The 22,652-nt window shown below is 40.7% G+C and overlaps 1 protein-coding gene across 3 annotated transcripts in view; it reads right to left on the bottom strand.

Moving 5' to 3' along the window:
• The window catches only part of DOCK8 (dedicator of cytokinesis 8), a 220,581-nt gene that overhangs the window by 45,601 nt on the left and 152,328 nt on the right, over window positions 1-22,652 (bottom strand). For 2 of the 3 annotated variants that reach the window (XM_060199742.1, XM_060199744.1), the window contains 6 exons: window positions 20,457-20,596; window positions 6,517-6,686; window positions 4,664-4,803; window positions 2,418-2,600; window positions 1,329-1,458; window positions 367-454 (listed from right to left, as the gene is read on the bottom strand). In XM_060199742.1, coding sequence (XP_060055725.1) covers window positions 367-454; window positions 1,329-1,458; window positions 2,418-2,600; window positions 4,664-4,803; window positions 6,517-6,686; window positions 20,457-20,596 — 851 coding nt within the window. The remainder of the gene's footprint in view (window positions 1-366; window positions 455-1,328; window positions 1,459-2,417; window positions 2,601-4,663; window positions 4,804-6,516; window positions 6,687-20,456; window positions 20,597-22,652) is intronic. The other variant, XM_060199743.1, reaches the window with a different exon arrangement.

Genomic DNA, 22,652 nt, shown 5'->3' with positions numbered 1-22,652 from the left:
CTGCCTGGAATATACATTTCTGTACACACTCCTGGAGAGGAACTGTGGGCTGAAATGAGTCCTGAGTCCTTGTCTTGCTCCACACAAATGTGTTGCTTTTCTCCAGCTATTTGAAGTTGTTACATCTTAGTTTTCCTTAAGTGTCTATCCACAGAATATATATTAAAGAATAAGGCATCATAATTCCTTGTATCTCTGATTATCCTAGGAGCCAGGATAAGCCAAGTCTACACAGAAAAGGCTGTTTCATTTTCTTACCCTTGGAAAGATGGAATTGTCTCTGGTAATATAAGTAACCTGATAAAAAAAAAATAAACAGCTTTGAATGCTAGGTCAAAAGTAACAGAAAATTGCTGAGTGACTCACTTATCTGGCTTCTCATTTGCTTGCCGCCAATGTGTCTGCTCTTTCTTCCATCTCAGGTTTTCATTTAGGCCTGGAAAGCGGTCGTTCCCTAGGAGTCAAGAAACCCATGATAGGAATTTGATTATCAGGAACCCCCTCAGAGATAGCCAGAAACTATGACCCAAGATCACCCAAGAAGCTTCCATTGATTAGAGCCCCTGCTGGAGGCTTGGCTTTTGATTGATTGGTCAAGGCTTCAAAGAACCCCTGCCTTCCCAGAGCACCCCTGAAGGCACAGGAACACTTTGCCTTGAGAGCCATGAGCTCAGCCTTTCTGAAAGCATTCCTGATGGGGCAGGATCCCTGGAGCACCCTGGGGAAGTAGGTCCCCTTCCAGAATGTTTTCAATGATCTAGGAGTGAATCTCACCATTAGGACTATTCAGTGTTCCCACCACACTTTTTTTTTTTTAAACTTACAATACTACACCATTCCCACCACCAGAGTTCTGTGTCCCCATTCCCTCCATTGTTTTTTAAATTTTATTTATTTATGGCTAGAGATAGAAACTGGGGTGGAAGGGAGGGATAGAGAAAGAGAAAGAAACACCTGCAACTCTACTTCAACACTTATGAAGCTTCCCCTCTGCAGGCAGAGACTGAGAGATTGAGCCGGGTCCTTGCGCACTGTAACGTGCACTCTACCAGGTGCACCACCACTCAGTCCCTCAGTCATGTTCTTCAGAGGGATTAGTGAGGTGCTTCACCAAGAGACATTGGCCTGGAGGAAGACAACATTCCACCTCATCCCCCACCTCATCCCATGACTCACAATGACCATATATAAGTTTGAACTTCTCTGCTCCCAGCTGGAAAGTTTCCAGAAAGTTCATGCTAGGATGACAATCCTCCCCATGCTCCTTCCCACCTGGACACAGATCCCATCATCCCTGTGGGAGTCAGGGATGGACCAGAGCCACACACCTGGGGTCCGACGCCGCATCATCTCGCCTCTGGCCCCCTCCCCACGGAGCAGGGCCTCCTCCAGCCTGGCCTTGGCATCCCTCGACTTCTGCAGGACTTGGGTGCTCACTTTGTCTGAACTCTGCTTTCCCTGGACAGGACATGGGCAGAAAAGCATTTAGTTTGCAGACCTCTGTCTGTGAACAGAATATTCAGTAGTGGGGGTGAGAGGGCTGGTTGGTGGCTGATCTATCGTCACATTTAAAAACCTGGGTTTGAGCCCTGGACAGACACATGGAAGTGCATGGTAGGGAGCTGGGGAGGTGGATGGAACTTTATGAGCAGTAGAACAGTGCTCTGGTATCTTTCCTTTTCTCTGTCTCTCTCTCCCCCATTCTATCTTTCTCTAGATGAAATTAAAGATGAGACATAGTTGCAGCTAGGATCAGTGGAGTAGTGCAGGCACTGACAGTAAGGATAACCTCAGTGGCAAAAAAATAAAAATAAAAAATTAAGAATATTCAATTTTGAAGTCAGCAACATCTGCTGTTTTGAGGCCTCCTATAGCTGCAATCTTGTTAGCAGGTTGATTTTTTTTTTCTACAGAAAGCAGAGATCCTTTCCTTATAGAACTGTCACATCTACAATGCAAATGGGGTATAGATTTCAATATAAATGTAAGAAAAAACAGGTGGTAGGAGGTGACACACTAATTAGGGTGCATATTATATCATGCAAGAGCCCCTGGACACTCATGGGAGCATCTGCAGGGGGAGGCTTCATGAATGATGGAACAGTGCTGCTGTGTCTGTCCTTCCATATCATCCTCTCTAAAAAAACAACAAAAAAAAGACTTTACATAGAGTGATGGGAACCTGCAGGAGTAGAGCCCCATTGATAAAAAAGAGAGAGAGAGAAGATGAAGGAAGGAAGGAAGGAAGGAAGGAAGGAAGGAAGGAAGGAAAGGAAAAGAAGAGAAAAGAAAAAGAAAAGAAAAGAAAAGAAAAGAAAAGGTAATGTGATCTCTACTGGCCAAAGGGTAGCAGTTATAAGACAACGATGAACTTGGGAGATAAAAGCTCCCATGAAACTGAGCCTCCCCACACTTACCTTGTACTCGAAACAGGACACACAGATGAAGAGAAGATCTAAAATTCTGTTGAGCTGCATTGAGGGCAAGTCAGCAATCCACCTCCTAAGGAGAGTCTGATCAGCATTTTTCATGATCCAGAGGAAGCAGATCATGAGGTTCCGGGTGGTGTCCGCATTCAGCATGTTATACTGCTTGTAGGGCTGGGAGGAGACAGGTTGGGAGAGGGACACAGGAAGTAGTTGAGCAGTTATAACATCACCTTGCAAGCCTGAGGCCTCAGAGGTCACAGGTTCAATTCCCTGTACCACCTTAATGCCAGAGTTGAGCAGTGCTCTGGTCCTCCTTCTTTCTTCCCCACAATAAATACCCAAGCTTTAAAAGAGAGTTATTTTATTATTTTAATGCTTGAAAATAACTTTTTCTTAAATTAAAAGAACATCTGACCTGGACATGTTGCACAGTGGTGTTAGACTTGTGAGCATCAAGTCTCAAGTTCCATCCCCAGCATCACATGTGCCTGAGTAATGCTCTGGTCTCCCTCATCTCCCTGACCCCTCTCTCTAATAAATAAACCTTTAAAAAAAAGAGCAATACAACAACTTTTTTAGAAATTTAAAAAACATGGGAACTGTACTTCTTGGGCAGAGAACTGTACTTCTTTGTGCAGAGAAAGCCACGCTGTAGGGGCAGAAGTACTTTGCAAAAGGCTCTCCTGGGACGGAATGAGGCAGGCTTATCCATATAACTGTGGTACCCTCTGTCTTAGGATCAGTGTCGTCTAGTATTCTGGCCTGGACTTAAAACAAGTCCCCCAGCCCCGACCTCAGTGATACATAGAGGTTTTGCTGCTGCTTAGATCTCCAAGTCTTCCTTCTTCAAGCCGGATCTTGGAGAGTTGGATTTACAGAACAATTGTTGTGGAGTTTCAGAAATACCCCATTTAAGATTTTGCTTTTTCTGTCACAGAATTGAAAAGTATAATGCGAGGGTCACCAACTGCTCAGCACATTAATCAGATCCATAACTCAAGAGTGTCCTCTGTGATGGGACATGAACCACCACACGTGCTTTCCTGAGGGGTGCTGTCTGACAGAAAGTGTTGGCCATGAGCATTCATTTTAGAGCGCTGAGCACACACTGTATATTACTCATCAGGTCAACACCCTAGACAATATGCAGCTGTACCCTGGGTTCACGGGGTGAACGAATATCCAGTGGAATGTGTGGGAGGGTGGGCAGGAGGGGAGGACAGCACTGAGGTATTTGTGAGCATGTGAGGGAAATGTTAGTTTTGGACAGGAATCACAAACATGTCAACTTCAGTTTTTCTACTATGCTGACAAGAAGAAATGAAACTTTAGCTGTATTATAATTTCACAGAAAATATCTTCAACTAGGTGAACTTTGGATATTCAAGCTTCTCAGAGAGAAACAAAAATCTAAAGGGTCTGTCACTAATAAATAATTTTTTTTTCTTTAAGGCATAGGTTGTCTCAAGAAGACGGCTCTTAGAAAGCTGTCGTAAATATTTTCAATATTGATAAGCACACGATATTTATCACACTGTAGGATGAATGATATCACATCTCAAAATATCTTTCTTCTTTCTTTGCTCCCACTCTCCCTGTGCCCAGCCCTTATGGAGATGTACTGGTGGGTGGGGAACAATGACCCCACCTCAAGTGAATCAGAGGTGATATTCCATGGAAGTCTACAGAGTTCATACAAAAGGACAGATTCAGACAATGCTACTGATGCTTCTTGGGGACCTAGGAAAGCTGAAATGCTTCACATAAGTGATCGCCCCATGTAGCAATACCTCTTTAATCCCCCACCCTTTTATTTGAGGCAGGCATAATATAAGTAATAAATACTTAGAATCAACACATCTCGAAGCTTCCCATCTGAGGGTACCTTGGCTTGATCTTCTTGCCAATGATCTCAGATACCCCCCAAGCTACCTCCCCCTCCACCCTACCTTTTTTTTTTTTTTTTTTTTGCTGAACCTTGAACTCAGCACCATTTGGATGCACTGGATTTGATTTATGGATCTCCTGCCAGAATCCTGTCAAGACTGTGTACCCCTTTGGCCTTCCTGCCTTTGTCACCAGCCTCACAATGATTCCTCCAAGTCAAGAGACAGAGATCTCACTGTCTACTCCAGGCTGGGTTCAGGGAGGTGAGCAGAACTGCTATCACATGAGGACACAGGAAAGAAATACAAAACAGGGGAAATTAATCAGAAAAGTGAGCATCCACATACCAAGGAAGACAGCAGTGGCCCACTTGTCTTCAAATTAAAGTGATTCCCAGCTATGGCCTGAGCAATATTCTGGTTAATCGCGCTGTCTTGCTCTTCATCAGAGCCACTGGAGCGGTTCTTCCCACTTCGGGCATCTGCTACTGCAATTATAACATCGTTAGTCTTAGGCTGGGAACTGTGGGTTCGGTGGGTAAAGCACATGCCTTATCACACCCCAAGCCTCGAGTTAGATTCAGCACCACATGAGAGCACTAAGTACAGCACCAAGGGAACTAGATGGATAGTGCAATGATGCTTTGGTGTCTCTCTGTTAAAAAAAAGTAAATAAATAAAATAGAAATAAAAATTAAAATGAGGGAGTGGCACAAAGCACAAGGACCGGCATAAGGATCCTAGTTCAAGCCTCTGGCTCCCCACCTGCAGGGGAGTCACTTCACAAGCGGTAAAGCAGGTCTGCAGGTGTCTATCTTTCTCCCTCCCTCTCTGTCTTCCCCTCCTCTCTCGATTTCTCTCTGTCCTATCCAACAACAACATCAATAACAACAATAATAATACAGTTCTGAGAAAGTTTTAGCAGTTCTTATAAAAGTGTTATAATACTTGCAGCAGGTTGAGTCATTTAAAACTCAATTTGTGTATGGTGGTTATCTCTGAAAGGTGGGAGGGTGGGGACACAGGACTTGGGTGGTGTATGTGGTATAGAAGTATACTCAGAAATCTTAAAATCTTGTAGTCTGCTATTGATCGCAAATAGAAAATGAAATTAAAAAAATCTCCATAGTCTACTAAAGCTGTCAACATAAATATTTTGACCTTTCATTTTTACAGAAAAATAAGTGACTAACACTTTCATCTACTATGTAACAATTACAAACCGAAACCTCAATTTAAAACAATAATACACTATTATCTTGTAAGGCATTTTTCAACAAATGGGGAAATGAATGTATGTGGCAGTTACCTAAGACCTGACAACATTATTGGAACTGATTTGAGGATACATTCTTGCTTTTCCCTAAATATGTATAAGGTCATGGTGACAAGAAAAACAAAACAGAGCAGGAAATACGCCCTTGCTGAAAAGAAAAAAATTCTTTCACAGTTTTCTCATTTCATCTTTATCATGGTCTTAAGATGGTATCTCATTTTTATAGCTGAGAAAAGAGAAGGCACAGTGAGGTTAGGATCTTTTTACAAAGATCATGCCTAGAAATGAGTGAAGTCGGCAGGTGTGTGGTGCATCTGGTTGAATACACAAATTATCATGTCTAAAGATCCAGGTTCAAGCCCTTGGTCCCCACCTGCAGGAGGGAAGCTTTATAAGAAGTGAAGCGAGTACTGTAGGTCTCTGTCTCTCTCAGTCTCTCTCTTCTCCTCCTCCTCCTCCTCAACATCTCTCCCCTCCTCTCAATTTCTCTCTGTCTTTATTTGATAATAAAGAGAAAATAAAAGGGAAAAAACGGTCACCAGGAGCAGCAGTTTCATTGTGTAGGCACTAAGCCCTAGTAATAACCTGGTGGCAATAAAAAAATAAATTAAAAATATGAACTGAAATTCTAGAAACAGCTGGCAAATCACCTATCGTGCTCTGGTTGTTGTTATTATTATTATTATCATTATTATTTTTTCCCAGAGGCCTAACATATGTACCCCAGTGGGGGAAAATAGAGACTTACTTGGGGAGGGTCTACATTAAGAAGGTCTGCAGAACACTGGTGTGGAGGAATGGCCACACAAGCTTGTCAGCAATAGAGCTAAACCCTCACGAAACAGAAACCTTACTCTAGTGGGCCATCTGGCAGGGGTTCCTATCAGTCCAAAAGAAAGAGAGAAGGAAAGAGAAGGCACGTTACCTGTGAAGTCATAGAACTGTGGCAATGCATCCAGTATGATGCCAACCAAAGGCAAGTAAAGAGCAGCAATTTTGAGCTTCACCTCTGGTTTGCTACAACGAGGGTCCAAGTCATGGGAGCTCAGCAGGCTGTGGATGGCACTGACAGCCTTCCTCTGCACTCTGCTGATTCTGTTGGTACAACACAAAAAGCCAGAGGTTATGGTGATGGGTGATAGACCAATATGCTTAAGACAGCAAAGAGTAATCCTACATCTCCTAAACAATGAAATAGCAAAGTGAATTCTAAGTAGAGTGGGGTAAAAAAAAAAGCATACAGAATCCACAGAATGCATTGCCTGTGCTGTTACCTGGGAGTATAGTTAGCATGACGCTTCAGCTTACTCCTACTGTAGCAGCAGTGCCTCATTTCTCTTTATTGTTGAGTAACATTCTATTGAATGGCTCTATCACATTGTACCTATCCATTCATTAATAAATAGAAACTTGAGGGGTTTTCCCCTCTACTTTTTGGCTATTGTGGATTATGAATGCTGCTATAAGTAATGGTGTGAAAGTTTCTGTGTGCATGCAAGTTTTACTTCTCAGAGTGATATATACCTCAGAGTAGAATTACAGGATACTAAGTAAGTGTTTCACCGATAGAGGAAGGGATAGTTTTCAGTAGAAACTACATCATTTTACATTTTTCAGAGCAGTTTATGAAAGTTTCATGTCCTCATTACCACAATTACTATCTGCCCTTTAAATATGATAGCCATCCTGGTGGATATGACAGTGCTATATATGGACTGTTTATGTGTTCTTCAAATTCAAGTTTTGAGACCTAATGCCTTGGAGTAGAGAATTAGATTATGATGGTGTATGAATACATTCTGAATAAGACTGATGCCCTTATAAAAGAGACCCAAAAAATTCCTTTGCCCTCTTCCACCATGTAAGGACACAGTGTTTATAAACTAAGGACAACAGTTTATAAACTAAGAAATGGGTCCTCACCATACACTAACTCTGATGGCACCTTTACCATGTATTTCTCAGCCTCCAGGATGGTGAGAACTAAATTTCTTTGAATTTATTTTTTCAAGTAGAACAGCTAAAAGAAGTTTTTTTTTTTTATTTCAATTCCAGGAACATTTTATGCCAATGAAAAGCAAAAGTAACATTAAAAGTATGCTGTCCCTCCAATCCCTACCACATTCCCACTGACTTTTACACACACATACAGAGAAGCAAAAATAATGGAGACAGTTTTACTTTTGGCACCAGAGCTTCCTCCAGTGGCATAGTGCTCTCATGTGGTAAAGGAGCTAGAACCTAGGCTGTGCACTTTTTTTCCTCCTCTTTTTGTTGACTCAACACATCTTAATTCTTTTTGCAAAGTAATTGTACATTGTAGTATATTGATTGGGGGGAGGCACATAAGGAAGTTATGGCAGTCAATGAGTTCACAAATAATAGTGTGTTGTAATTCCATGGCTATAGGACACTTCATTTTAAAAAAAATTGTAGATACATTAATTTTTATTAATGTTAAAGTAATGATTTTCTAATTTATCAGCTTTCACTGATAGATTCTTTTTCCTCTCCTCTTTTCTCTCCAGGTCCTGATGGAATTGGAGTTCAGAGCCCTCTGGTCATCTTACCCTAACATTTCTCCCCCTCTGGGAGTATGGACTAAAATTCTTTATGGGGTGCAAATGGTGGGAGTTCTGGCTTCTGTAATTGCTTCTCCAATGGACATGGGTGTTGGCAAGTCGACCCACACCCTCAGCCTGTTTCTATCTTCCCCTAGTTTACTTTTCTTCTTTTTTTTTATTAGATAAAACCGAGAAAATTTGAGAAGGGAGGGGGGAGGTAGAGAGAGAAAGTAAAAGAGACTCCTGTAGGAGGGAGGGAAGGAGGGGGAGGGGAGAGAGAGATATGTACCAGAGCATCACTCTGGCATATAAGACACTGGGGATTGAACTCAGGACTTCATCTGCTGTGTTGCTTCCCTGATAGCAAACATCCTTTTATATACTTATTGTGTCTTCTTTATATAAATGTCTATTCTGATCTTTTGCTCTTTAAAAATTGGGTTACTTTAAAGATATTCTAGGATTGGTGAAATAGCTCACTTATGTAGTGTACTACTTTGCCAGGTTGTAGCCCTAGCCTAACTAAATTGTGGTACTATTATTGATCTATTTGCCTATCTGTCTATCTGAAAAAGTTTAGATGGGAAAAACCCCAGAGATGGCAAATAAACAAATAAATAAATCTAAATAAATAAACTGCATGTAGCTCTTTGATCCAATGTAAGTCAATTTTTACAGTGGGTATGAGATAAGGGTTCAAATCAATTCCTTTGAATATGAACATCCAGTTGTCTTAACACCATCTGTTGAAAACACTATTCTTTCTCTCATTGAATTGTTTATTCAGTCTTATATAAAAAATCAATAGACCATAAATGTGAGGGTTTATTTCTGGACTCTTATTTCAGTTTCCTTGATCTGTATGTCTACTTTTATGTCAGAATCACATAGTCTTGACTAATTTCACTTTGGAGTAAAATTGAGTAGGGAAATCAAAGTCATGCATTTTGTTCTTCCTTTCTTTTCTTTTCTTTTTTTTTTCTTTGCCTCCAGGGTTATTGCTAGGGCTTGGTGCCTGTACTACTCCTCGAGGTAGTTTTTTCCATTTTGTTGTTATTGTTGTTATGCTATTATTGCTGTCCTTGGATAGGACAGAGAGAACGGAGAGAGCAGGGGAAGACAGAGTGGGGGAAAGAAAGATAGACACCTGCAGACCTGCTTCCCTGCCTGTGAAGCGACTTCCCTAAAGGTGGGGAACTGGGGGCCCGAACCAGGATCCTTATGCCAGCCCTTGCACTTTGTGCCATATGCACTTAACCCGCTGTGCTACTGCCCAACCCCCAATAATTTTTTTTAATGTAACTGTGCCCCTACCCTAATTGAGGCAGGGAAACAGAACTGTGATGGTACATGCAATATGGAATTATACCCTGTAATCTTGTAAGCCACTAGTAAACTAAAAATAAGAAAAAATGGAATTGCTTTCTTGATCTGATTTCAGATTGTTTATCTCACATATATAGAAATAAAACCAGTCTTTTCATATTGACACTGTGTCCAGCAACCTTGCTAAAACTCATTAATTTTAGTGTAGGTTAGTAGCTTCCTAGAATTTTCTATAAACGTATTATGTCATTTATGAATAGAGTGAGTTCTACTTGTTCCTCTTCCCATATAGGAGAAAAAGTTCAGTATTATTCTCTTGCCTAGTTGTCCTGGGTAGAACTTTCAGTACACATTTTTCTTTGTGCAGTGTATGTTCCTGGGCTCATTTTTTCCCTCAGAAAAAGATAGATAGATAGATAGATAGATAGGCAGACAGACAGACTGACTAACTACTGGACCAGATTCCCCCAATGCCATGAGACTCCCTGGCAGTGCAAGTACTCAAACTTGGACTGTGCACATGGCAAGACACACACAGTACTTGGTGAGCTGTCTCACTAGTGCTTCCAGTGCAACAGACGTGTCAAGAATAGACACCCTGGTCTTGCACCTGATCTCAGAAGAAAAGCACTCATACTTTCATTGGTAAGGATCATGTAAGCCCTGGAGTTTTCCAGTGCTCTTTAGCAGATTAAGGACATTCTTTATGTTCCTATTAGGTTTGTTGAGTGTTTTTTTTTTTTTTTTTTGCATGGGGTTTTGTTCTTTTGCTGGGGCTCTAAGCCTGCATGATTTCTCTGCTCCTGGTGCACTCTCTCCCACCCCACCCCAAAGCTAGAAAGTAAGAGACAGGGACACAAAGAGAGAGGAGAGACACCTGAGCATTGCTTTGCCACTTGTGATGCTTACCCCTGCAGATGCTCCCCTGTGGTGGTGGTTGAGGGCTCAAAGCCCAGCCCTCAAGCATGGTAAAGTGTGTGCATCTCCAGGACTCATAGTTTAATGTTACATCTTATCAGATGATTTTTATTCATCTATTGAGATGATTCAATAAGTTTTGTCTTGAATTCCTGGGATAATCCTATTTAGTCATTATGTATGCTCCTGTTGATAAATTGCTAGATTTAGTTGGCAAGAATTTTGTTAAATATACTTAGAGCTATAGTAATCTTGATCTACATTTTCCCTTCTGTCTCTCTCTTTTTTTGTTGTTTTTTGTTATGGTCAAGGCTTCATCACTCTGGGATAACTTTCTCAGATAGATAGAATGAGAAACAAGGGGCTGGATGGTGGTACACCTGATAAAGTGCACATATTCCCATGCACTAGAACCCAAGTTCAAGCCTCTGGTCCTCACTTGCAGGGGGGAAGCTTCACAAGTGATGACTCAGTGCTACATGTCTCTCTCTCTTTCTCTCTATCTCCTCTCCCCCCCACCCCCAGATTCTATATGTCTTATCAATAAAATGAACAAAAGGAATAGAGTCTGAGAGAAAGAAAAAAAGAGCTTATAGCAGCAAAATTTCTCCCAGTACCATGGGGCATGAGGCTGGAATCTGGGAGTGTGCATGGCAAAGCACACACCTTCCCAGCAGAGCTATCTTGCCAGTATTTGGTTTATAATTTGTTTTGTTGTCTTCTTCTGTTTTGGGGATCAGGTTAATGTTGACTTTACAGAATGAGCTGGGAAAGTGATTTTTGTTGTTGTTAAGATCAAGTAAACAGTGGAATCAAATTCTCTTCTAAACACTGGATAACTTAAGACAAAAATGCTAGATGATTTCCACACACTTGAAAAACACTATGGATTTAACTATGTGTGGATATCTGTGGACAGTGCTAGGAAAAGGAAGGGGGCTGGTCCCAAGGAGACCTTCTGGGTACAGGAGCAGCTAGTGAGTGACTCCTTCCTGGGGTCTAGGTACTGAGAAATGTCCCACTGGGCAGATGCTGATGAGGCTATTCATGGTCTTGGCTGCAAAAGGAAGAATTTGTCAAGAGGAAACATTTTAAAGAATGAGATTTAATTTTTTTCCTGAGGGTTTAGCCCATATGACAAAGTCTCTTAACATAGTTCTAATAACTTTCCTTTAATTTTTTTTGTTTATTTATTTATTGGATAGAGAAATCCAGAAGGTAAGAGGGTAGGGAGTGATAGAGAGGGCGAGAGACATAGAGACACCTGCAACATTGCTTGCATTGCTGCATCACTACTTGCAAAGCTTTCTTCCTGCAGGTGGGAACTGGGAGATCCTGAACCTGGGTCCTTGCACAGTGTAACACGTGCATTCAACCAGATACACCACCACCTGGCAGCCAATAACTTTCCTTTTTAAATTATAATATTTCATATATTTTAATGACAGATAGGCTTACAGCAGTGCTGGGGATTGAAACGGGACCTTGGAGTCTCAAATATAAGAGTCTTAACTTTCTAAGGCAATAAATGAAAGCCCAGCATTGGGGACCATTGTATTAGTAAAGGAGTAACACTTCTAGTTACCCTGTGGGGGATAGAAAAGGTGCTGTGTGCGTGTGTGTGTGTGTGTACACACACATATGTGTGTAAACAATGTATCTACCTGACTGAACATAATTACATGATGAGCTCTAACCATACTCTACTCCATTGCTGGTAACAAAACAGCAAAACTTTCACAAGGACACAAAATATATGCCAGGTCTTTTGACCTTTCAGAGAAACTCTAGTAAGAAAAGGAAAAATAAAACAGAACACTAATGTCAATTAGGAACTAAGTTCTAATTAAGAGAATTTCTAGAGGGGAGTCGGGCTGTAGGGCAGCGGGCTAAGCGCAGGTGGCGCAAAGCACAAGGATCGGCATAAGGATCCCGGTTCGAACCCCGGCTCCCCACCTGAAGGGGCGTCGCTTCACAGGCGGTGAAGCAGGTCTGCAGGTGTCTATCTTTCTCTCCTCCTCTCTGTCTTCCCCTTCCTCTCTCCATTTCTCTCTGTCCTATCCAACAACAACAACAACAATAATAACTACAACAATAAAACAACAAGGGCAACAAAAGGGAGTAAATAAATAAAATAAATATAAAAAAAATTTTTTTTAAAAAGAGAACTTCTAGAAACCATGTAACACAGTAGTATTAAAGGCAACAAAGAGGAGGGCTGGGCACCTGGTTGAGTGCCCATGTCACCATGCATAAGGACGTGAGTTCAATTCCCCGGTCCCCACATGCAGAGGGGAAAGCTTCATGAGGGGTAAAGCAGTGAGGCTTTTTTTCTCTTTCTCTTTTTTTAATTTCTTTATTGGGGAATTAATTTTAATTTCTTTATTGGGGAATTAATGTTTTATATTTGACAGTAAATACAATAGTTTGTAAAAACATAACATTTCCAAGTTTTCCATATAACAATACAACCCCCACTAGGTCCTCTGTCATCCTTTTTGGACCTGCATTCACCCCCCACCCACCCACCCCAGAGTCTTTTACTTTGGTGCAATATGCCAACACCAGCTCAGGTTCTATTTGTGTTTTCTCTTCTGATCTTGTTTTCCACCTCTGCCTGAGAGTGACATCATCCCATATTCATCCTTCTGTTTCTGACTTATTTCACTTAACATGAATTTTTCAAGGTTCCTCCAAGATCGGCTGAAAACAGTGAATCACCATTTTTTATAGCTGAGTAGTATTCCATTGTGTATATAGACCACAATTTGCTCAGCCACTCATCTGTTGTTGAACACCTGGGTTCCTTCCAGGTTTTGGTTATTACAAATTGTGCTGCTAAGAACATATGTGTACACAGATCTTTTTGGATGGGTGTGTTGGGTTCCTTAGGATATATCCCCAGGAGAGGAATTGCAGGGTCATAGGGTAGGTCTATTTCTAGCCTTCTGAGAATTCTCCAGACTGTTCTCCACAGAGGATGGACCAATTGCCATTCCCACCAGCAGTGTAGGATGGTTCCTTTGACCCCCATAACCTCTCCAGCATTTGCTGCTGTTACCTATTCTGATGTATGACTTTCTCACAGGAGTGAAGTGGTATCTCATTGTTGTCATTATTTGCATTTCTCTGACAATAAAAGACTTGGAGCATTTTTTCATGTGTCTCTTGGTCTTTTGGATTTCTTCTGTGGTGAATATTCTATCCATGTCCACCCCCCATATTTGGATGGGGTTACTTGTTTTCTTGTTGTTGAGTTTGGCAAGCTCTTTATATATTCTGGTTATTAGCCTCTTGTCTGATGTGTGGCATGTAAAGATATTCTCCCATTCTGTGAGTGGACTCTTGGTTTGGGTAGTAGTTTCTTTTGCTGTGCAGAAGCTTTTTAATTTGATGTAGTCCCATAGGTTTGCCTTAGTCTTCTTTGTAATTGGACTCTTTTCTTTGAAGATGTCTTTAAAATTTATGCGGAAAAGAGTTCTGCCAATATTTTCCTCTAAGTGTCTGATAGTTTCTCATCTAACATCCATGTCCTTGATCCACTTGGAATTTACTTTTGTATTTGGTGAAATGTAGTGGTTCAGTTTCATTCTTCTGCATGTTTCAACCCATTTTTTCCAACACCATTTTTTTAAGAGACTCTCTTTCCCCCATTTAATAGTCTGGGCACCTTTGCCAAAGATTAGATGCCCATAGGTGTGGTGATTTATATCTAGGCTCTCAATTCTATTCCACTGGTTTTGGTGACAAGAAGTTTTGGTGACAATGGCCCTATAATACAATTTGAGATCTGGGAATGTGATGCCTCCAGTTCTGTTCTTTCTTCTCAAGATTGTTTTGGCAATTCTAGGTTTTTTCTGGTTCTATATAAATATTTGTAGCATTTGTTATATTCTCCAAAAAAATGTGGTTGGGATATTGATCGGGATAGCATAGCAATAAATTTGTATATGCCTTTGGGTAGTATATTCATTTTGATTATGTTAAATCTTCCAACCCGTGAACATGGAATATCTTTCTACTTCTTTGTGTCTTTTTCAATTTCCTTGAGTAGTGACTCATAATTTTCCATATATAAGTCTTTCACTTCTTTGGTTAGGTTTATTCCTAGACATTTTATTGTTTTTTGTTGCTATAGTAAAAGGAATTGATTTCTGGATTTCAACTTCTTCTAACTTAATGTTTGCATAGAGGAATGCCACTGACTTTTGAATGTTAATTTTGTAGCTTGACAACTTACTGTATTACTTGATGATTTCCAAAAGTTTCTTGCTGGATTCCTTGGGTTTTTCTATGTATACTATCATGTCATCTGCAAATAGGGAGAATTTGACTTCTTCTCTTCCAATCTGTATGCTTTTAATTCCTTGCTCCTGCCTGATTGCTATGGCAAGACTATGTTGAATAGTAATGGTGACAGTGGGCAGCCCTGTCTAGTACCTAATCTGAGGTGGAATGCTTCCAGTTTTTCACGATTGAGTATGATGTTGGTTGTAGGTTTGCTATATATAGACTCTACTATCTTCAGGAATTTTCCATCTGTTCCCATTTATTGTAATGTTTTGATCATAAAGGGATGTTGTATTTTGTTAAAGGCTTTCTCTGCATCTATTGATATGACCATGTGGTTTTTGGTCTTGCTTTTATTGATGTAGTTGATCATCTTGATTGACTTACATATATTAAACCCACCTTGCATCCCTGGGATAAACCCCACTTGGAAATGATGAACAATTTTTTTAATATACTACTATATCCGGTTGGCTAGAATTCTGTTCATTATTTTGGCATTTATGTTCATCAGAGATATTGGTCTATAGTTTTCTTTTTTGTTTGTGTCCCTGTCTGCTTTTGGTATCAAAGTGATGTTGGCTTCATAGAAGCTGGAAGGGAGTATTCCAGTGTCTTCAATCTTCTGGAAGACTTGTAAAAGTAGAGGTATTAGTTCTTCTTTGAAAGTTTTGTAGAATTCATTTGTAAAACCATCTGGCCCAGGACTTACATTTTGGGCAGGTTTTTGATAAATGTATCAATTTCATCTAGTTCCTCTTTATTTAATTTTGGAAGTTTGTAGGAAATCATCCATTTCTTCCAAGTTCTCTAGCTTGGTGGTATGTAATTTTTCATAGAAGCCTTGCATGATATGTTGAATTTCTATGGTGTCTATTGTTATATCTCCTCTTTCATTTACAATCTGATTTATTTGGGTCTTCTTCCTTTTTTGTTTTGTGAGTCTGACTAAAGGTTTGTCGATTTTGTTCACTCTTTCAAATAACCAACACTTACTTTTGTTAATCTTTTGTATGGTTTTCTTACGTTCAATGTTATTGTTTTCTGCCCTAACTTTAGTTATTTCTGTCCTTCTGCTTGCTTTAGGGTTACTTTGTCCTTCTTCTTCTGGGTTTTTAAGGTGTGCAATCAGGTTGTTTATTTTTTTTCTTGTTTCCTAATGTGTGCTTGTATGGCTTAGAACTTCCCTCTCAGTACTGCGTCCCAAATATTTTGATAGCTTGTGTCTTCATTTTCATTTCATTGAACTCTTGAAATATTTTTATTTCTTCCTTGATTTCCTCTTTGACCCAGTCATTGTTAAGTAGTGTACTGTTGAGCCTCCAAAGTTTGAGACTATTACTAATCTTTTGTTGAATGTTAAGTGTTAGTTTAATTCCACTGTGGTCTGAGAAGATGCTTGAGATAGTTTCAATGCTCTTGAATTTGCTCATGCTGTCTTTGTGGCCTAACATGTGGTCTATTCTTGAGAATAGAATTGAGTAGAATGTGTATTCCAGTTTCTTGGGATGAATGACTCTGAAAATGTCTGATAGTTCTAGTTTATGTATCTCCTCATTTAGCTCCCTCATTTCTTACTGATTTTCTGACTTGATGATCTGTCAAGTTGAGAGAGTGGTGTGTTAAAGTCCCCTACTATGACTGCTGTGTTGCTGTTAATATATTGCTCTGTCTCTTTTAGTAGATGTTTTATGTATTTATATGGTTTCTCATTGGGTGCATAGATGTTAATAATTAAGTCCTCTTGATTGACTGATCCACTGAGCATTAAGTAGTGTCCACCCCTATCTTTTTAAATTTTATTTATTTTAAAGTCTATTGTGTCAGATATGAGAATAGCTTTTCCTGCCCTTTTTTTTTTGTGGGCTATTGGCCTGTATGATAGTTTTTCATCCTTTCACTTTGAGTCTGTGTTTGTCTTATTGAGCTAGGTGGGTTTCCTGTAGACAGCATATTGTTGAGTTGTACTTTCTGATCCATCTTCCTACTCTGTGCCTTTTATTAGGTGAATGCAAGCCACTGACATTTACTGATATCAAAGACTGAAGATATCTTAACGCCATTCTTGTAGATTTTTAGAGTATTCTGATATATGGCAAATTTATAGTGGTCTGACTGTTTATAGGAGAACTTTCAGAACTTCTTTCAGGGCAGGCTTGGTGATAGTTGATTCTTTCAACTGTTGCTTGTGTGAGAAGGTTTTGATGCCTCCATCTAGTCTGAATGACAGTCTAGGATACAGTAGTCTTAGTTGAAAGCCTTTCTCATTGAGCACTCGATACATATCTTGCCATTCTCTTCTGGCCTGTAGTGTTTGTGTGGAGAAGTCTGCTGCTAATCTTATGGGTTATCTCTGTAGATGACTCTTTGTTTTTCTCTTGCAGCCTTCAGGATCCTTTCTTTATCCTTATTCCTTTCCATTCTAAAGATGATGTGTCTTGGTGTCTTTAAGTCTGCATTAATTCTGTTTGGGAGCCCCTGGGCTTCTTGAAACTTTATGTCTTTGATGTTGTCTAGACTAGAGAAGTTTTCAGCTATTATGTCCTGAAGAATGCTTTCTTCCCCTCCCTGTCTTTCTTCCTCTGGTAAGCCAATAATGCATATATTATTTCTTTTGAAGTCATCCCATAGGTCTCTGTTGTCATTTTCATATCTCTTAATCTCCTTTTGAGATCTCTTACTTCTTTTTTAGTTGTCTCTAATTCGTCCTTGATCTTGCTAATTCTGTCTTCAGCCTCATTTATTCTATTCTCTCTCCCCTCTACTATTTTCTGGAGTTCATCAATTTTGTTACCCTGTTCTGATACTGTTTTAGCTTGTTCAGCTAGTTGTGTTCTTAGCTTAGCTATTTCAGCTTTCAGCTCTCTAATAACCTTGAGGTAATTATTGTTTTCTTCCAGAGTATCATTTTTTGTTTCTGCATTTCTGATGACAATTCTTTCAAACTCTTTACTCACTCCTGTGATTATTTCCTTAAGTAGTGTTTGGATGCTGACCTCATTATTTTGTGCTTCAACTTTTTGGGGGCTTTTAGCTGGACTCTTGTCCTAGTTCATTTCTCCAGTATTTCTTCTTGTTGGTTTAACCATTTTAAATATTATGTTTTAAGCTCTCTCTCTCTCTCTGTCTCTGTCTCTCTCTCTCTGTCAGTAGTTTTCAAATTACTGATCACTCTTGCCTGGATTGACTTGTGTGTAAATAAGGTAGTTAAAGGGTTCATAGTCGTGGAAATTGACAGTTGTATCAATATGCTTTTAATCCCTGAGTTGGAGCACAGTGGCTTAAAAGCCTCTTTTATTCTTTTTCTTCCCTGTAGGCTATGGAAGTCTGAGGGCTTTTAAAGTATAAGTAGGCTTCTTAGCTTAATCCCTCACTCCTGACCAAGAGATACTGCAGGATGGTGGAGAGATAATACAGTGGTTATGCAAAGAGACTCTCACACCCCAAGGATCCAAAGCTCCAGGCTCCATGCAGCTTCTCTGCCAAGTCGGGCAGCACTGCTGGGCCCTGTGAGTTTATAGTCTGTAGGTTCTAAGGCATCATCAGGAGAACAATATGGAAAGGCTCCGACCACACAACCCCACTGCTAGGACACCAAGGTGTAGATCTTCTCCTGAGTTTCCTGGTCAGTTCTCTGTCCCCTGGAGTCAGCACAGGGTCTCCCCCCTGCTGCTCCAGCCTCTGAAGGCAGTAGCAATGGAGACTCACTCACAGTTGCATTTGGTGACTCTTAGTGAAGTCTTCTCCTCCCTTCAGCCATCTTTTGGTTGGTGAAACAGACTGGAGGTGGTATCTCAACTCATAAACTACAGGACTGTTACCAGCCACTTAATCTCTCCCTAGGCTCCTCTCTGTTCACCAGCCACACGTATTTTCACTCACCGGTGACTTGGTGGGTTCCTGAAGTCATTCTAGTCCTGCCTTGTTGCAGTTCCAGACGATCTCCTTTGATATTCCTCGGGTGTCTGTTTCTTTCCCCCACTCTCTTTTTAAAATTTTTTAAAAACTTGCCACCAGGGCTATCTCGGGGTCAGATCCTGGAAAAGGAATCCACTGCTCCTGGTGGTCAGTTTTTCCTCCCCCAGTCCTTTGGTAGGATAGAGAGAAATTGAGAGGGAAGGGGAAGAGAGAGAGGGAGAGAGACAGAGAGACACCTTCAGTCTTTGATTCATTGCTCATGGAGCCTCCTCCTTGCAGATAGGGGGTGGGGCTTGAATCCAGGTCCTTGTGCATGGTAATATAAGTTTAACGAGGTGTGCCATGGCCCAGCCCCCAATCTCTCCCCTTTCTATTTTCCCCCATTCCCTCTTGTTTTCTCTGTCTCATTCCAATAAATAATAAAATATAAAAAGATTTCAAATAAAGAATGCACTTAAAAAATAAAAGCAACAAATAAGAAAAAGTGTGCCTATTTGTGTGTATGCACACATGTGTACATTGTTTATCCATAAACATTGTTTATCCATAAACAATGCACACAATATATTTGTTTTGCTCTGACCCCCTTCTCAGTACCTTATAAGCTTGTAGGTCAGGACAGCATATGTTGCTATGGAAAATGCAGGCTAGTTATAAGGTTTCACACATACTCTCAGGTCAGCTGTGTGCATACAGGGGCATGTGTGAACCTGCCTTTGTTCCTGGGGTGCACCAAGCAAAGCACTTCTGGGGAACCTGCTATAGAAGAATTGGTAAAATTCTCTCCGTGAGTAAGTTACTGAAAGATTAAGTCACTGTGTTATCTCTCCCTCCCTCATGCCCTCCTGCATTCATATTGGCATCGTTTCCTTAAAACATAGGTGCCTAGACTAGTCATGATTAGTCAATAGTAGTTTTTTCCTTTGCTAAACATGATGGGACTGAAAACTGTGGGGACACACACACTTACTTCTTTCTTTCTTTCTTTCTTCCTTCCTTCCTTCCTTCCTCTCTCTCTCTCTCTTTCTTTTATTTATGAGAGAGATAGGAGGAGAGAAAGAACCAGACATCATTCTGGTACATGTGCTGCTGGGGATTGAACTCAGGACCTTATGGTTGAGAATCCAATGCTTTATCCACTGTGTCACCTCCTAGACCACTTTTTTTAAAAGTTTTTTTTATTATCTATTTATTTATTGGACAGAGACAGTCAGAAATCGAGAGGAAGGGGAAGACAGAGAGAGAGAGAGAGAGAGAAAGACACCTGCAACCCTGCTTCCCCACTCACAAAGCTTTCCCCTTGCAGGTGGGGACTGTGGGCTCGAACCCGGGCCCTTGCACATTGCAACATGTGTGCTCAACCAGGTGCACCACCACCTGGCCTCCACTTGCTTCTCTCTCTTTCTTCTTTTCTTCCTTTCTTTCCTCTCTTTTATTTGGTCATCACTGAGGCTTTACCATTCCAGGCTGACCTTTTCACATAGAAAGACAGGCACAAACATAGAAAGACAGAGAAAGGCACTCACTGCAGCACTGACACTTCCTTCAATGCAATGGGGGTTGGGCTCAAACCTGGGCCATACCAATGACAAAGCAAGCATGCTATCCAAGTGAGCTGTTACCAGCCCCATATTCCATTTAAGTTTAATTTTATTTTTAGATACAGACATAGAAAGCAGAGAGGCAGAGAGAGAAAAGGAAAGAGAGAAAGAGACCCCAGCATCCAAGCTTCCTTCAATACAGCAGTGGCCAAGCTCAAACCTGGGTTGAGCATATGGCAATGCAGTGCACTACCCAAGTGAGCTATGTCTCAAGTCCCATATTCCACATTAAACATGAAAAAATATACCCTTCTCCCTCAGCGTCCAGGGCAGCAGCCAGCTCAGTGAAGAGCAGGCCGGTAAGGAAGTGCTGTTGACGGTACTCGGAAGTCAGGTCAAACATGTTGGCAATCTTCTGGTCCTGGAAACTGGAACAAGAGCTGGAGTTCTGCAGAAGTGCACAGGACAGTTTGATGAGTACTCAGAGCTGGAATTCAAATCTCTGGGCATGTGCTACTGCTCAGTGTGGTAAGCACTGCCCAGGGAGCTAAGTGAGGTGACCGCCACCACTCAACAGACAAGGAACCCAGAGAAGTGGTCACTTTGCTTTCCTGTCATCTTCAGATACAGGACCACTTGTTGGGCAAGATGGTCAAACATTGATGATCAATACCCTAATAACATCTGGGTAGGGACATGGGAACTGTATCCAATCCTACATCTGGCAATCTCTCTTTAGCAAACACTCCCCTGTTTGGGCCCCATTTACTCAGCCACATTTCTAAATGTGCTACTCACACATATTGTCCTGATTGTGCTGGCCTGGAACTAGAAGTTGCAGGTAAAATAACAATAATAATAACAACAACAACATAAAATATAGGTATAAAATAGAAGTGGCGTCAGTTTTGTTGGTTCTAGGCAATTCCTGAATTCTTTTTTTTAATAAATATTTTCTTGCAACTTTTAAAAAAAAATTATCTTTATTTATTTGATAGAGACAGAAATCAAGAGGGAAGAGGAGAGACAGATAAAGAGGGAGAGAGACAGAGAGACACCTGCGGCCCTGCTTGACCACTCGCAAAGCTTTCCCCCTGCAGGTGGAGACCGGGGGCTTGAACCTGGGTCCTTCTGCACTGTAACATGTGTGCTCAACCAGATGCACCACCATCTAGCCCCCAATTCCTGAATTCTTATCTTGGGGTCACGCTTTATATTTCACTACATTATCCACACTGTCTCTGGAAATTCTTCATTGTGTGGTGTGGTTATGTTTGGCCTAAGGACTTGCCAATTTCTTGAACAGTCAGAAGGAAAGTATGGGGGGTAGGGGCAGAGTTAGGACATTTGAAGTCAGTGCTTGTGCATCAGATTGTTCTGAGGGGCGGGGGGAGAGAAGTCACAAGGTTTCACAAGGTTATAGGACTACAGGGTATGTATGGTTCCACATCCTGCCCACCAACAAACAAAAGTGTCCTTGTCCTCCCATTGGTAACCATGATTTTTTTCAATTTTTACTTATTTATTACACACACACACATATATATATATATATATATATATATATATATGTATATATGTATATATATATATATTGAGAGAGAGAGAGAGAGAGAGAGAAATTGAGAAGAGAGGGGGAGATAGAGAAGGAAAGAGACAGAGAGACACCTGCATCATCACCTATGAAGCTTTCCCCCTGCAGGCAGGGACCAGGGGCTTCAACCCATGTCCCTGTGCACTGTGATGTGTGTAATTACACATTACAGATGCACCACCACCTGCCTCTCCCACCCTGTCACCAGAGTTCTCGCAATGTCCTAGAGATAGTTTGTTCATTTTTGTTCCCCGCCCCATGGTCATATATTCTAGTTCTCCCAGAGCACATTAAAATAGTCATGTGGCTGATATCTGGATCATGTCATCTGGCATGAATGGCTAAGATTAAAAAAAAAAGCAGTAAGGCATTCCTTTATTATTGTGCTATATCAAGTAATATGCAACAGAAATAACTCTGTGTTTGTGTATTTTATTTTTGGCAGCCAGAGTTTTTGTGGGGGCTTCAAGCTTGTATGGTTTCACCACTTCCAGCAGGTTTTTTATTTTTTCTCTCTCTCTCTCTTTTGCTCTTTGTTAAATAGAGGTTGAGTGACAGAGGTGGAGAAAGAGAGTGAAGGGAAGATACCATAGCACAGTTCCACTGTGTGTGAAGCTCCATTTTACATATTGCTCCCTTTGGGTGGCCAGGGGCTCGAACCCAGATCCTTGCACATGGGTAAGCATATGCTCTACTAAGGTGAGCCATTCCTGGCCTCTAGAAAAAAATTACCATTGAAAAATTTTGTCTATCTCTCTAAGCTATTCATTTCCTATCAATAGGTTGTGAGTATAAAATGGCATTTTCTGAAGAAACAAGGAAATTCTGTTTTATAATCACATTTTATTTTTAAAAAATAAATACTTAAAAAAAAATACAACAACAGAATTCCCTTAACATTTCTATGGAG

This window comes from Erinaceus europaeus, chromosome 10 (genome assembly GCF_950295315.1).
Source record: "Erinaceus europaeus chromosome 10, mEriEur2.1, whole genome shotgun sequence".
NCBI lineage: Eukaryota > Metazoa > Chordata > Mammalia > Eulipotyphla > Erinaceidae > Erinaceus > Erinaceus europaeus.
Note: the sequence above shows the minus strand (reverse complement) of the source record. Positions and strands in the feature narration are given on the sequence as shown.